At 36.4% G+C, this 17297-nt stretch overlaps 1 protein-coding gene across 1 annotated transcript; it reads right to left on the bottom strand.

The window, feature by feature from the left end:
• Positions 1–4572: 4572 nt before the first annotated feature.
• On the bottom strand, positions 4573–17073 carry preb (prolactin regulatory element binding). Its single transcript, XM_084435691.1, has 10 exons — positions 16900–17073; positions 13410–13571; positions 12350–12545; positions 10821–11062; positions 10664–10744; positions 10404–10531; positions 8173–8346; positions 8005–8077; positions 6713–6872; positions 4573–5101 (listed from the first exon to the last, which is right to left on the bottom strand). The coding sequence occupies exons 2-10, from the start codon at positions 13542–13544 to the stop codon at positions 5007–5009; spliced, it is 1284 nt and encodes a 427-aa protein (XP_084291817.1). The 5' UTR covers positions 13545–13571; positions 16900–17073; the 3' UTR covers positions 4573–5006.
• Positions 17074–17297: the final 224 nt, after the last annotated feature.

The raw sequence follows: 17297 nt of genomic DNA, 5'->3' as shown, positions 1-17297 counted from the left end.
ATTATCACAAAATTCACAATCATAAACACAGTGCTTTGTACCGCAGTTACTGCAGTTTATTCTTCTTCTAGTTATTTCCCTAATGAATCACAAGTCTGGCACATTCACAGGAAATAGCTTACTCCCACATTGCAAAATAAGGTATAGACCCAAGCATTTTTGTTATTGTTAACTACTAAAAATTGCTATCATTAATGAAAATATAAAAATGAGAAATTACAAAAAAAACAAAAACAATCAAAATAAAAAGTTTAGGCTTACTAAAAAGTTATTGAAAAACAATATTGACATATTTTTGTTTGTCAATTTTCCTATGGAACCTTACTAGGTTTAGAAACACAGCTGTGAATCAGCTCATGGTTATATGGACCACAGTCAAGTTTTATGTGACAGGAAAAAAGCAAACACAAATGTAAGTCGTTCACTTAAAGGCCATTAAGCAGCAAATATAAACTTAGACAAAGTGCTTAATTGGATGGCAATAAGAGGACTTATTCACCTTGAGATGTTTAAGGCTCTGCTGTAAAACATACAAACAGCGTCCCAAAGGGTTTGAGGCTTTCAATCTCATGCTGTCCTAGTTTAAATGGTGGCATATTCAGCTGGGAAAGGATTCTGTATTATTTCCGCTCCATATCCACCTTTCTTTATAAGGCCGCTAATAAACTGGCTATTGAAATTTCCTTTTCTCTTTTTTCCCCATGTTGGCACTAAATGGGGAATGTGGAGTGGACAACTGTTGGAATCTTTACAAATGTCTAAAGGACTGAGAGTGACAAACACTAACAGTTATCATGTGTCCGTTCCCACAACAAAATGACTCTTTAAACGACCCGGACTAAACATTTAAAATGGCCTGCAATCCACTGAGAGAGAAATAGTGGGATTTGTTATATTACTTGAACAGAAGAGTAACTGGGCGAAAGCATCACGGTTTTTATTGCTCATATTAGGGTGATGGGTTTGTTTAGATCTTTTGTATTAAAAGTTTACAAGAAAAGCTACAATGGGTCCAGAACTCTGCTTCCTGGATCGTAAAGGCACACTCACATTTACCTTTACTGGGTGAAACCTCACAGGCAAATCAGTCATTTCAATAGGAATCCATGCGTTCGTATGAAAGTCCATTTACGCCACATTAGAGAAAAAAAAAAAACATGCTTTGGTAAATCATAAATATGAGTTATTACACACAATATGAAAAGTCAAAATGATGACATGCTTAAAAAAGTCTTAATTATGACTGTCACAATTTCAACATTATCTCATAATTTGAACTTTTTGTCATAAAAATCAAAATTAGTTTGTAAGCCATAATTTCAACTTTTTGTCAATTTCAACTTTTCATGTCATAATTATAATTACGAAATCAACATTTCGGTAACACTTTATTTTGATAGTCCACTTTAGACATTCTGCTAACTATAAGTATCTTTGCTGCTACATCTCAACTAACTCTCCTTAGAGTATTAGACGACTGTCTGATTAATATCTGCTAACACTTTATTTTGTTAGTCCCCCAACAGACATTCTACTGACTATAAGTAACTTGGCAACTACATGGCAACTTATTTGAACTTATTCAACTAACAGTCTATTGACAGTCTTCTACAGTCTACTAATACTCTAATGAGAGTTAGTTAACATGTAGTTGCAAAGTTACTTATAGTCAGTAGAATGTCTAAAGTGGACTATCGAAATAAAGTGGAACCAACTTAGTATGTCATAATTTCAACTTTTTTTCATAATAAAGAATTAAAAAACATGTTTTAGTATGTCATAATTTCAAGTTTTTGTCACAATTACAACTTTTCAACTAATAATTGACTCTTTATGCTATAATTTCGACGTCATCTCATAAATATGAATCAGCAAGTCATAATTTCAACTTTTTTCAATGACTTTTCATGTCATAATTATGACTTAGTATGTCATAATTTCTAAATTTTTCCATAAAAATTACAAATTATGACAATGTCATAATTTAGTCATTTATTTTATTTTTGTTAATTTCAACTTTTACAACTTTTCATCTAGTATTTGTCTTAGTATGTTATAATTTCAACTTTTCATCTCATAAATATAACTTCGTATGTCATCATTTCAACTTATCTCATAATTGTGGGTTTTTGTTTTCTAATGTGGCAGAAATTTGCTTCCATATGTTCAGGAGTTTCACGTGAGGGATTTCGCTCATGTTCAACTGTAACGCACACAACATAAACATATAAATCCCATAGGCTACTCAAACTGGCACCAGGTTGATTATCGCAAAAACAAAATTCGAGCCTTTTATGGTGTAATGCCGCCAAGTTTCTCTGATGTGCCTCATCTTTGGTCCTTCGATGCATTTCTTAGTGTTTGCCAAGTTCCTCTTGGGTGGTGCGTTCAGCAGGGCTACGACCTTTAGAGGCTGGAATTCCCTCTCCCAACATCTGTGAAATCCCATCTCTTCCCAAGTTTAAAACTCAATTAAAGACGCATCCGTTTACTCCCTGTCCGTCATTGAGATGTTTATGCACGCTGACTCACTTCTTGTGATTGCAATCAGTTTGTCCCTTGTTTTGTTGTCCTTTGTTTCTCCTGTCTCTTTAACCTTCATTTGTTGAGTAGCTTTTCTTTTCTTTTTGTTTCAGGTCCAAATGTTCCCTGTCATGCAAAGCGAAGTGTCCATGTGTTTCTACAAATCCCAATGAGTAAAAATCTACTAACTTAAAAAACTGAAATATGTTCCCATTCATATCCTCAATTTCCCCATTCAAGTGACAAGCCGTGACTTCCTGTTTCACTGGGCTCTAAATAAGCAGTGACACACAGGCCAGATTCCTATAGTCATCCATCACTATGAGAAAGACCTGGGAACACATTAATACTATATTATCTGCAAGTTCAGTTTGGTAAAAAATATACTTTTAAAATGTGTACATACAAGTGCACATTCAATACAACTGAGCACACTTCTGTTTCGCAAGGGTCAAACTTACTAAACACTGACGGCACTGCAGACAACAGGGAGAAAACAATCCTTAAATACAAATAATACACTGCAACTCACCAAATAATTGTGCATAAATAAACAAATAAGCTTATCGACTTCCAAAATATCTTGTTGTTGACTATCAAGTCTGTGTGTCCAATCAAACGACAGCATTTTATTGTATTAATTACATGTCAATGTTTGATTTTAGGGGCACTTTGTTTATTTTAGTCCAATATTCAGTTATGTTGTAGGCTCACCGAGTCCTGAAGCAAAACCATTGGAGAACTGCTCTAAATGAAATGCCATGGCGTCCCCTAGTGGAGTGAATAAACACACCAGCCACTTCAGATCTAAATCACCTCACACAGTAGAGGACAACATTGATGTCTGGCCTTGGAAAATCTTCACCTCTTATTCAAGTATTATTAAAAATGTGTTTTATAAGCATTGCATAGTTGTGCTTGGAGTCCATTGTTTTATTTGTGATAAAGCAATTAAAGGGTTAGTTCACCCACCAATGAAAACTCTGTCAGTAATTCCTCTCCCTCATGTTGTTCCCCGTAAGACTTTCGTTCATCTTTGGAACACAAATTAAGATATTTTTGATGAAATCTGAGAGCTGTCTCGCAAACCCCCCGCAAAATAACGACTTTATTCAACTATTCATTTTCTTCTGAGTGAGTTGACGTAGTGTAACCTTAAGTTTATCAAGCGACGAGAATACTTTTTGTGCGCACAAACAAACAAAAATAACGACTTTAATCAACTATTCATGTTCTTCTGTGTGTTTCTCTGAGTGAGTTGACGTAGTGTATCAGCGCAGCACTTCTGGGTTGTACGTCAGAACGTAGGCTCACTATTGGCCGACACTGGTCATGTGTGTGATGCTGGCCAATAGTGAGCCTACGTTCTGACGTACAACCCAGAAGTGCTGCGCTGTTACACTACGTCAACTCACTCAGAGAAACACACAGAAGAACATGAATAGTTGAATAAAGTCGTTATTTTTGTTTGTTTTTGCGCACAAAAAGTATTCTCGTCGCTTGATAAACTTAAGGTTGAGCCACTGTAGTCACTTGGACTATTCTAACGATGTCGTTACTAACTTTTCATATCGATATCGATTACCTAGCAGCCTATGGAGGAGTGAGACAGCTCTCAGATTTCATAAAAAATATCTTAATATGTGTTCTGAAGATGAACGAAAGTCTTACGGGGAACAACATGAGGGAGAGGAATTACTGACACAATTTTAATTTTTGGGTGAACTAACCCTTTAAATTCTGCTGACATCATTTTTGGCCAGGTTGTCATACCAAGAAATTGTGAACAAGTGCAAAATAAGAGAGAACCAACAAAATATTAATAACTGATTATGATGTGGTCATTGTAAGCTTTTTCCTGTGAGCTTTTTGTGTTTCTATGCAAAATAATTTTGTCAGATAAATACCTTAACCAGGTTTAGTGCTTTGTTCTTCCCTCATATTTAAAATATTAAAAAAAAAATATAATATTTTTCTTATATTTTGATGGTTTAATGGAAATTGTAGGGTCATTAAAACAAATAACTGGACAGAGCTGGCAACAGCATATGGTTTCAGATGTATATTTATATTTTTACATGGTTTTAAATATTAAAAAAAATTCACTATTGAATTTCCCTGCATACATATATCTTTTTTTTTCCCTCCATTACATTAAAAGGCATTCTTGACACATGGTGGTGGAGCAGGAGACGTCCTTATGAGGAAATCCAGTCCTGTTTCCAACCAGTTTTTCAATTATCCTGAATGATCAATCTCAATGATTTCTCTCAATCTTCAGGTAATGCCCAGATTCTTCATCAATTCTGATTCATAAGAATTCAGAGGTCAAATTCACACTCCAGAGATGATACTTCAGTTAAAACATGATGCTAAACACGGTCATTCCCATTTCCATTATTATTTCCAATTAATTAGAACAATTTCATTGATCCAGGTTTGTTTGAGAGTCATTTTAGCATGTGAAATGTTCCTACGCAACACTAAATGAATCCCGGGAAGAGAGCCTGCAGGAGCAGAATGACTCCGACCACCATCACACCACAGAAGAACAGCACCAGCCACAGCGGGAACGATCCTGAAAAACATAACCGCGTTATTTACACATCAACACGGCCTGATTTAACAGTGTACAAAAACAATAAGTTCTTCTAACTTATGTTGATATGGAAAAAAGACTATATTTAAGTTTATATTTAAAACAATTAAATGTCACACAAAATACCAATGGCTTGATTGACTGATTAAAGTCAATAAAAGACTAATAAAAGTCAGGTTAGATTGTATAATGCTTTACACACATACACTCACTGGACACTTTATTAGGTACACCTTGCTCATATCGGGTTTGACCCACTTTTGCCTTCAGAACTGCCTTAATTCTTCATGGAGTAGATTCAGCAACTGCAGGAAACATTCCTCCAGACCAAAGTCTGGTCCATATTGTCATGAGAGCTTCACACACTCGCTGCAGATTTGTCGGCTGCTCATCCATGATGTGAATCTCCAGTTCCTCCACATCCCAAAGCTGCTCTATTGCATTGAGTTGAGGGAACTCATCGCCATGTTCAAGAAACCAGTTTCAGATGATTTGAGCTTTTGTGACCTGCATTACTCTGCTGGAAGAAGCCATCAGAAGATGGTTCACTGTGGTCGTAAAGCGATGGAGATGGTCAGCAACAATACTCAGGTGTGCTGTGGCGTTTAAACGATGCTCAATTGGTACTAAGAGGCTCAAAGTGTGTCAAGAAAACATCCTCCACACCATTACACCATCAGCAGAAGCCTGAACCGCTGATACAAGGCAGGATGATCCATGCTTTCATGTTGTTAACGCCAAATTCTGACCCTACTGTCTAAATGTTTCAGCATAAATCAACACTCATCAGACCAGGCAACGTTTCTCCAATCTTCAATTGTCCAGGTTTGGTGAGCTTGTGTGAATTGTAGCCTCTGTTTGCTGTTATTATCTGACATGTGTGTCACTGGTGTGTGTCTTCTGCTGCTGGAGCTCTTCTGCTTCAAGGTTGGACCTGTTGTGCGTTCAGAGATGCTCTCAATCTGCAGACCTCGGTTGTATCGAGTGCTTATTTGAGCTTCTGTTGCCTTTCTATCAGCTGAACCAGTCTGGCATTTCTCCTCTGACCTCTGGCATCAACAAGGCGGTTTCACTCACTGGATATTTTCTCTTTTTCGGACCATTAGTTTAGTTTGAACTTCACCAGTTCGTCTTGACCATGTCTACATGCATAAATGCATTGAGTTGCTGCCATGTGATTGGCTGATTAGATATTTGCGTTAACGAGCAGCTGGACGGGTGTACCTAATAAAGTGGCCGGTGAGTCTAGTTTCAAAGAAGCTTTACAGGAAATCATGATGTTAATGTTTATAACATCTTAATATCTTCATGCCTTTTAGTTGCATTTAGCAGATCAGAGCTGGGAAATAATATAGTTTACATTCTGTGACAATACAAGCAATCGAACAGGTGAGATTTACTATATACTATATATATCACCTTACATGAGTATACTGTATTTATGCATATAAAGCTGGACATCCTTATATAAGCAACTTTATCTAAAGAGCTGGGCGATAATAGCAAGGTCTCTCGTACCATGTTGCTTAATTACCATCTGATTCATGCAGTACTTTTGTGCAACTTTAAGTCCAATCGTGCCATACTTACTCCGGTTGGACAGCGCATGCATCTGACAGCGGCTGTCGACGGCTACGCTCAACATCACCACTTCATTATCGCCCTTTATGGCTTTACTTTTAGGAGCGTCAGGTAAGAACGTCAGGTCTGTGACAACGATGCCATGAGATTCCTGGATGTAGTACAATTTCTGGAGGGAGAATCAGAAGAGCAGGTCAGCACTAATATACTGGCTCTGCTTCAAGACCCAGTGAGCTGCCTTGTTGTCTACTGTGTAAATAGGCAGCAAACTACTAAGTCAGCATCCTAACACAGGGGTAACCTCATATGAGCTGAAATGATTTCAATAGGCAACAGCTTTGTGCATCATACTAAAAGTGCTAAGATACTCAAGTTATAATTATACACAAATATTGAGTAAAACAGTCCATTTATTATTAGATTAAGAAATCGATTTTTTTTTTATCTACACTACTATTCAAATGATTTTTTTTTTAAAGAAATGTAATACTTTTATACAGCAAGGACACATTAAATTGACCAAAAATTACTTTTATAATGTTGTTAAATATTTCTATTTCAAATAAATAATAAATAAATGCAGTTCTTTTGAAATTTCTATTCATCAAAGAATCCTAATCAGTTATTTTAGTATCATTCAGATAATTTTATAGTTTTTATTAATATTTTGACCTAGTTTTTATTTTTATATTTTCTGTTTTCATTTTAGTTAGTTTTAGTAATTTGATTGTGTTTTTGTCATTTGTTTTGTTATTGTCAGTTGTTTGTTAAATATGTCTATATAGTTTTTATCACTTTTATTTTCAGTTTTAGATTTAGTTATTTTAATACATCAAGTTAAACTACATACAAATGAGAAATGTTGCCTTGTCGCCTAGCTGAAAAAAAAAAAAAAAAAAAAAAATTTATATATATATATATATATATATATATATATATATATATATATATATATATATATATATATATATATATGTTTATTTGATTTTTTTAAGGTTTTAGTTAACTACAATAACCTGATCCTGATAAATATGCATCAAACAAAAATATGAAGCAGCACAACTGTTTTCAACTGATAATAATCAGTAATGTTTCTTGAGCATCAAATCATCATATTAGAATGATTTCTACAGTCATCAAGTTTTAATAATACATAAGAATGTTATTGTTTTTACTGTATTTAAAGAACAGCATAATCATGCCTATATTGTCTTAAAATGCTGCCTATGAAAGCAGCTGAACAGGTTCAGGAACACAGTGAATGTCTGTAAGTGATTGGTGAAACGGCACATGATTTGTACCTGCAGGGAAAACGCTATATAGATGCCCACAGAACCCGTCACAGTTCCAAGACCAAGAAATGTTCCCGAGTCACTGAGGAGGAATAACACACGACACAACCATGAAATACATGACAATTCACCATAACGCTGATTACTGCATAAGAGACACAGAGATATTCCCTCTACCTCACTGCAAGACAAGATATAACTTCATTTCCACAAGGCTTCGTGAGCAGCGGCAGGAAAGCGCGACCGTCCCATTTGGTGATGTAGCATTGTGGGGGTTTGCGCTCCCGTTTGTGAGGGATTTGGATCGTATAGAGTCTTAAAGCATCTTTCTGGTCCTCTACGTTTGCAAACCTGTTTTTAAGCAAGTGAAGCAAAAACACAATGACAAAACATCAGTTCATCTGACAGCTTCTTGTTTGTTACTAGCCGGCCCTTTCCACGAATAGGGTACACTTTGATGATATCCAATTTTTTTTTTTCTACAGCACTAGTGACTTGTGACGTCCAGTTTGTGAGTTGATGTCCTGGTTAGTTGAACCAGTTCACCACTCACCAGCTCGAACTGAAGCGCCTGAAACAGTCCGTGGCCCGAGTCAGCACAGATCTACAAGTTACTCAATCAAAACTCACTTGACGTGCCTGACGGTCACTCTGACTCGAAATGAGCCACTATCCAGGAGTATATGATCTAGGTCTGCCACTAATGATTATTTCAGCAATCGAGTAATCGGTCGATTATTTTGCCGATTAATCGAGTAATCCGATTTTTGATGTGTGGTAATAAAAATAGACCTAAGCAAAGACCTAGTCCTTTAAAATAACTTAAAATACATATATAATAAAAACAATAAGGCAATAATATTTAATTCAAATAAAGTATCAAAAGCAAGTTATCATAAGGTTTTATAAAACAGCACTGTTAAATTGCATAATATACACAATCATCTAATGTACATTATGTGTACCAGGCGCCAACGGCCTGGTGATTGTTGTTGTTACACATACAAGATCAAATCCTTGTTTAATATTGGCAAGACGACATTTAATTAAAATGTTAACTTAAAGGCACACTATGTAAGATTTGTACCTTAATATAACAGCTTCGAAGTAATTTCGATGGTAAACGATCTCGTAGTAGGGCGAATCATCCCGATAGCGGGGGAGGGGTGGTTTAAGGGGACGCCGCTGACAAAACCAGCAATGCAGGTTTGAGAGGTGGCGCCCCGACAAATCTCGCGAGAATCACGACTTGCTTTACGGCACGACGTCACATACATCAACAACATATGAAGCATCCTCTATGGAAGACACCAGCACGCATTTCAGACGTGAATCATGGCAGAGTCGACGAAGAAAGCGCGGTTTGTGTGAGGTTCTGACGGCTCTGTGTGAGGTTTTTACGACAGTAACCTTAAATACAAGAACTCCACAGCGACTCTAGGGGTCGTTGTTTGAGAAGAACAGAAACTGCATAGTGTGCCTTTAATATTTGGCCACTTCTTTATGAACAGGAATGTGTGGACATCATGTTTCAAAACATGCCAACTCACAGTGAGGGTTTAAATTTTTTAAATACTTTTATTTTGAAGTGGCGTTGAACAATAGTTTGCATGTTTAGAAACATATTGGCGTAGGTGAAATGGCGCATACTGCGTTCCCAGATGAACACACGCAGAGATGGAGTTTGAGACGAGCTCCACGCACGTAAATGATAAGTTCATTACTGGGAACGGAGCCGCTCTGAGACGCACGTAACGTACACGCATGTAAATAATTACAGCGCATATTATATATATATAGGCCTATATGAAGAGTTCAGATGCAAAAGCCTCTAAGTGCCATCTGAAATTTTCTTCTAGAATGATCATTTTTATCAAGCTTGTATATTTAAGTTCAGTAATTTCACTTAAATGACAATAAATAGGTCATTTTCATTGCCATTTAAGTGAAATTATTGAATTTAAATATACGAGCTTGATAAAAATGATCATTCTAGAAGAAAATTTCAAATGGCACTTAGAGGCTTTTGCATCTGAACTCTTCATATATTAAATTGTCTGAATTAATAAGTACGTAATTATATAGCAGTATGCTATTATGGATTGTATATTGTTTTAACATGTCGTGCATGTTTAGAAAACGATCTAATAATGCGGTTCATGGATTCCTGTCCGTGGAATGCTCCCCTTCCGGTATTTTTCCGGTTACTCGACACGGTGAAATTGCAATCAAGGATTTTTTAAAAATAGATTACTCAGATTGAATCGAGGAATCGTGACAGCCCTAGATGTTATGATGCCGGTTTTTGCCAAGTCATTCAGCACTCCAGTTAGTCCAAAATGACTCAAGCCCTATTTTTTACCCTATTCATGTAAAGTGGCATCTGTCAGGAAGTGTGCACAACTCGCCTGCAAGCCTTGTAGCGGTACGTCTTCTCTGTGATCTGAGGCATGCTCTCATGCCAACACAAACCCACGGCCAGCTGATCGCCGCTCCACACGCTGCACGCGAAATCACGGCCAACCGTGACAATGTGCTACATTAAGAAAGAGAACATAATAATTGGCCAAACCACGTGAAACAGCCAACATCAGCACAATATTCACAATAGAGAAGCAGTTCTCAGTTGCTTTTAATAAAGATCTTCACTGAACAACACACAAGCTACCTTTTTATCATGACTGATGTCTATATCCTCCAGTTCATCATTGTGAGCTTTGAAGTTAAACTTCTCTTTCAAAGAGGGGAACTGCAAAGAGAGGAAACGTGTTGAGACAAGGACAGTGCTTGGGGAAGAAAGCACACAGACTGATGGGAAAGCTCACCTCCCACACCCTGACGTAGCCGTCGGCCCCGCCGCTCAGCAGAAGCGTGAGGTCAGCACTGAAGCGCACACACTTCACGCAGGGGTCCTGTGGGCTGAGGTCTCCCTGAACCACAGCAACATCCTCCACTGAGACCTGAGGAGAGTCCTGCTTCATCTGGGGCGCGTCTCCTCCTCCTCCTCCTCCATCTGCGTTCTGGCCTTTCCCTCCTCTCTTCCTCGCTGCACCTTTATCTCCCGCCCCTGTTAACAAGTGCAATGGGAAAGTTTTTTATTTTATTTTTATATATTAGATACATGAAAATGGGTATACATGACTATGAACCATTTTCACAGACTGTGATGATGTGTTTCCACTGTTATTAACATTGTTTTTTTTAGTTTTTTTACAATACCTGTCAAAAGTTTGGAAGCGTTTTTTTTTTATGTTTTTGAAATAAGCTTCTGCTCACCAAGGCTGCATTTATCTCATCAAAATACTGTAAAAACTGAAATATTATTACAATTTTAAATAACTGTTTTTCTGTGTAAACCGTAATTCATTCCTGTGATTAAAGCTGAATTTTCAGCATCATTACTCCAGTCTTCAGTGTCACATGATCCTTCAGAAATCATTCTAATATGATGATTCACTGCTCAAGAAAAAATTCTGATTATGATCAATGTTGAAAACAGTTGTGCTGCTTCATATTTTTTGTGAAAACAATGATACTATTCAAACATTTGGGGTAAGATTTAAAAAAAGAGAGAAATTAATATTTTTATTCATCAAGTATGCATTAAATAGGTTAAAAAAAACAGTGACAGATAAGACATTTATAATGTTACAAAAGATTTATATTTAATAAATACTTGAATACATTTAATTAATAAATTTAATACATTTAATAAATGCTGTTCATTGAACTTTCTATTCATCAAAAAATCCTGAAAAAAAGTATCACCATTTCCACAAAAAATGTAATGTTAACTGTTTTCAACATTGATAATGATAATAATAATAAGTTTGTTGAGCAGAAAATCTTCATATTAGAATGATTTCTGAAGGATCATGTGACACTGAAGACTGGATTACTGGAATAAATTACATTTTGAATGCATTAAATGAGAAAACAGTTATTTTAAATTGTAATATTTCACAATATTATGGTTTCCTGTGTTTTAATTAAATTAATTGCATCCTTGGTAAGCAGAAGAAACTTAAAAACGTTAAAAAACAAATGTTTCCAAACTTTTGACAGGTACTGTATATGTTCATAAAAAAAAAAGTACATTTATAACAATATACTTTGTGTTTTATTGCCTTGACATTAAAACTACGGAAGCTGTTTCACTCGGATACACGCCACAATAGGGAAGGAAAGTCGATCATCTTAACGCTGCGGTGTGTATTTGATGGAGTGAGGGCAAATTTAATTAATTAAGAAACAATTATATTGGTTGTAGTTTGGACTATGACGACTTCCGAGAATCCCTGAATGTGAAAAGGGTCCATTAACTCATCAATGTTTTGATCTGGCCTCTACTGACCATCTTTGGCTGCAGGTTTCTGAGCCTGTTTGGCCGGACGATGACTGAACTTCATCAGGCTACAGCTGCCATCCTGTCCCGCCGCGATCACATCTCCACCCAGACACATGTTCATAGTGGCTCGCGTGTCTGTTTCGTGAGTGTGCAGCAAGGTGGCGCTGTGCACACCACCGACCAGCTCCAGACTCAGGAAGTGCTGCAATGAAATGGCAACATTAAACACCAACAATCCAAACAGTGGAGCTTCTTAACAAATGATCATTATGAATATTTGAAGCCAAACAAGACCATTTTTTCCCTTAAAAAGAAATCAATAAAATAACCTAATTCTACTTTGTACCCTTATAATACCTTATATATACTAAAGGCTTATCCTTTAAACAAACACAAAAATAAATAAATAAAATAAAGTTTTCATGTGTTTGGTTGGGTATCATATTTGATATTATACCTGGCTTTTATGGCTGATATAGCATAATGTAAAAGAATAAGAAAAACACATCTGAAACTATGCAAAAAATATGTAATTTGGTTCAGATGCTGATATTTATGTGACCAAAAATGAAGATGAAATTCTGATGCTTGTAATGTAAATCAATGAGATCGTCATAACATTATACAGCGAATACTGACATAAAATGCACATAAATATCAGTTGTCACTCTAATATGTCTTAGTAAGATGATATTTAAACGTTTTATGATCAAAGCTCTTTAGTTTCAAACATATAATGCAATGCAACGCAATACAGTGATGATTGAGAGATGAACAAACAAACCTTCCTCAAAAGCCTGATGGATCATATTTGATACTCACATTTGAACATGATTTTTATTAAAAAAAGAAAAGAAAAAGATGTAAGTATAATCAAGTAAACCTAAGTTGCTTTAGTCCACGAACACAAGCAGAAGGGGGACGTTTTTATAATTATATAATTACATAATTATAAATAGCCTTTTACTCGTTAAAAAAAAAAGTATAAACTATCAATCAGACGATTGAATGCTGTAGGTTTTTGAGAAACGTTCTGATCATGTTTATGGTTAGTTAAAGACAGTACCACTCCATTCTTGATCCCGGTCTTGGACGCGCCTCCTCCTCCAGCTGTGATGATCAGTCCCGTCTTCGGGTCGATGTTAACAGTATAGAGAGGGAAGGGGGCTCTGTACAGCTCAGGAGCTCTGCGTTTACCCATGATGCTCTGCGATCTCTGGACTCTCGTCTGAAAGTAAATTACTGATCGTTACACAAGCAAATCAAGCTGCTGTGATAGAGTTGTGCAGAACCGCAGAGGACTGATGATCCTTCGTTCCTACATCGCACTGTCATGTCCTCCTCATACATCTCTTGATATACTGGATAAACTATTAAAACACATTTTCAACAGATGATATCATATTAGTAAGTTTTAGTAATCACACAGCCAAAATTAAGTGAACATAAGTGTGGTTTGAGTTAATGCTATTGGCATTTTAACAGGGAATTTTCCACTTCTTCTTTTTTCTCTAATGATTAGAGAAAAAAGAAGAAGTGGAAAATTCCCTGTTAAAATTGGTATTGTTTTAATTAGACACGCACCGCTACTAAATATCTCCGCCACTATTCAGATATCCGCTGATACCGATAGTTTGATTTATACTTTTATACCCAAATAATATTGCAAACTATACAGGAACCCTCTCGTGTGGTACATCACTATAATATTAGGTGTTACAATTAACAACAGCGCTCAAACTATCATATTCAACTGCTATTTATTTTCACATGTAATAATTAGGGGTGTAACGATCCCCTCATGTCACGATTCGATACATATCACGATACGATACTCTAAGACATATGATAAAAGGTTGACAAAAAATGTTTCATTGTTGATTAAAACGATAAATTTGACATTACTTTGTTTGGACTTGGTGCTGGAAACCCAATGAACAGAACAATAGAGACACCAGAATAACAATATTCATGATTCTGAAGCTGAAAATACAGAGTTTTTTTAGACAAATATGCTAGATATATTTATAATAATATAGGCCATAATACATTTGGCAATATCAGGACCCACAAATATCCCCCACATTATTATTATACATTATATTCAACATTATATATAGTAGTTTATTGTAGTACTGACACTAAAACTCTGAAAACTTTTTGTTTTGTTTTGAGTGAATAATACACATATTGTCACTAGTATCCACGATACATATTGTTGCATTTTTGTATTGCGATATATTGTGACACGATATATTCTTACACCCCTAGTAATAATCATACTTAAATAAAAACTGAAATGTTTGTATGCATCATAAACACCTGTCTTCATGGCAAATTTATTCTAACATGCATATATAATTAACAGTAAACATTAAAGTCTTTCCGCTGTTGAAACACTGATTGAGGGACTACGAGACATGATACATTTCGGTAAGTTGTACTGTATTTTTCAACATATTTTTTATGTTTTTTCATGCTATAACTCGTCTTATAGTGGAAGAAAAGACTCGCGCTGCCGCTTGAACTGAGGTGCTACAGCGATCTGTCACGTCACATTTATGTAAGAGCGTCAAAATGCCATTTATTGTATGAATTTCGTGATAAAATGGACAGAATTTGAAAGCTGAGACTTGTTTCTTATCAGAAGTAAGAGAGCACAAAGCTCTTTGCGATTACTAGATGGGAATAATGTTTGGTGTCGGGAAACACAGCGAACCTGGCCAGAGTCAAATACAGCCTGCTTTTATGAAGCTATTTTTAACTGTTAATGTGTTATTGTCACGTTAGCTTGCCCTAAATTCAACACGAGAAAGATTTGCTTCACACACAGTATGAGTTACCCTGGAAATCCAGAGAGTTCTCGCGAGAGCACAAGTTGAATTTGCTCAGCGAGTTTACTCTGGGGTCCAGTAATGATGCTCATTAAATATGCCCTTGTATCCAAGCTGCACCAATCACATCGGGTTATCTGATATAGGCGGGCTAAACAGATGACGACAGCGCTGTGACGTCGAAGTCATTAGTAAACATTGCAAGATGGCTATGGATGAACACCAGTTGTTTGGCCGCTACAATGAACGAGTTAGACTTGGCTTTTTATCTAAAAGAGGAACAGAAGACGGCGCTCGAATCGTTCCTTTGCAAGAAGGGCGTTTTTGCTGTTTTGCCGACCGGATACGGTAAGAGTCTAATCTACCAGTTAGCTCCGCTGGTAGCTAAGCATATGGGGTTTATTGTTGTGATTGGTCGTAGTGTTATCCAATTGCGTGCAGTGAGATTTTCAAATGCATGCTTATAGTCGACGCCAGACCATTAATCTCTCAGATTCAGGTCTGGATTTCCAGGCTAAGTATGAGTTGCAGTCTTAACACATTTTTCCACCCCCTTTTGATTGACAGGATATAATCGGCCCTGATCATCGGCTACTTATAAAAACGATTTGCTTTTATCGGCCGATAGCGATTATTGGTTGATACATAGGAGCATCTCCAGTCTTAATTGGTATCAGTATTCATCAATATCCCTGTCCATACGCTTTCTGAAAGGAGTGTGTATAGGCATTTGTTTCTGAGATGATAACTGGACTTCACTCACATGCTACATACTGTAATGTGACATTAATGTCACCGTGATACTAATGTTTGAAGAAAATCGTGTTTGTTTTAATTACATTTCTAGGAATAGTAAGCAATTTTAGTGTAAGTTTTCAGAAAATACAAAGTGCGCTATTCTGATCATAACCTTAACCTGTATAATATCCCTTCAAAAAACTAAAGCCGGTTCAATAAAATTATATTTCAGGAAGTGGCATCATTTAGGTGGGAAAACAGAACATCATTAGATTAGCAATGGATTTAGTGAATTTTGTGAGGTTTTGTTATGAGATGGCATATCTCAGTCTAAAATATTCCATTATGTTTGATAAAAGTTCAGAAATTAGTCTCAGATTTCAAAAGACATTTAAAAACATTGATATTAATGAGCTAATATGATTGTTCTTGGCCTAATTACTTCAGCTCTGTCCATCCTGCTAGGATTATAGTTTCTGCTCATGTATAAATAATAAAAGTAATTAATACAATTTTATTTCTAAACTTGATCAGAGCTTTTTCTGAATGTATAGTGTATCCTTTTATAGACATATTTCCTTCCATTACAACAAATATTTGAGTTAAAGGTACTCCACAACAGTAATGAACCAGACCACAGAGGCTTATGAACATATCTTAGAGTTCATACATCACTGTATGTTGTTATTTAACAATATAATCTGAGTTTTCATTCACTCACTCACTCCAGCACCTTCATCTGCTCTTAATCTCTCTCATTTTGCCAGTCACATTTCCTGTCAACAAGACATGTTACATTATATACGCTTTTTTTTTTACAGTCTATGGTTTGAACCAACACTAGAGAGACAGTTTCAGCTTTTAAACTCTTCCTCTCTGTTTTATATCTGTGTGTTTGTTGTCTTTGTTCGCTCTCTCTCTCTCGGCTCGAGCCGCCTCGCAGATGTCAGTTAAAGCTGTCAGTGTTGGTGTAGGTCACCGCACCTGAGTCTGCCAACGCACTCCAGTCTCTTACTACAGTCACTCCCGTGTTTAGTGGACATGCCACTGTCTTTTCCCACTGGATCTCTCACAACATTTGTCAAAGAACCACCATCTACTTCCTCGGTTTCCCTAGATACACGTCAGCACAGCGTCACATCCTGCGCGCGGTGTCGGCGTCACACGCGCGACCGTAATACATGTAGTAATAATGCAACCGGAAGTCAGAATGGAGGAAACTCGTTTGAAATGCTTTGCAAGGTTGTTGAACGTGAGCTAAACAGCCCTGCACAGATTACAGAAATTGAGTGTTATAACAATTACACAAAATTAAATTAATTAATTGTTTTAATTCAATTACATAGCTACTAAAGTAAACAATGAATATAACGTATATATTA

Source organism: Rutilus rutilus (assembly GCF_951802725.1).
Source record: "Rutilus rutilus genome assembly, chromosome: 17".
NCBI lineage: Eukaryota > Metazoa > Chordata > Actinopteri > Cypriniformes > Leuciscidae > Rutilus > Rutilus rutilus.
This window is presented reverse-complemented; position numbering and strand designations above follow the sequence as displayed.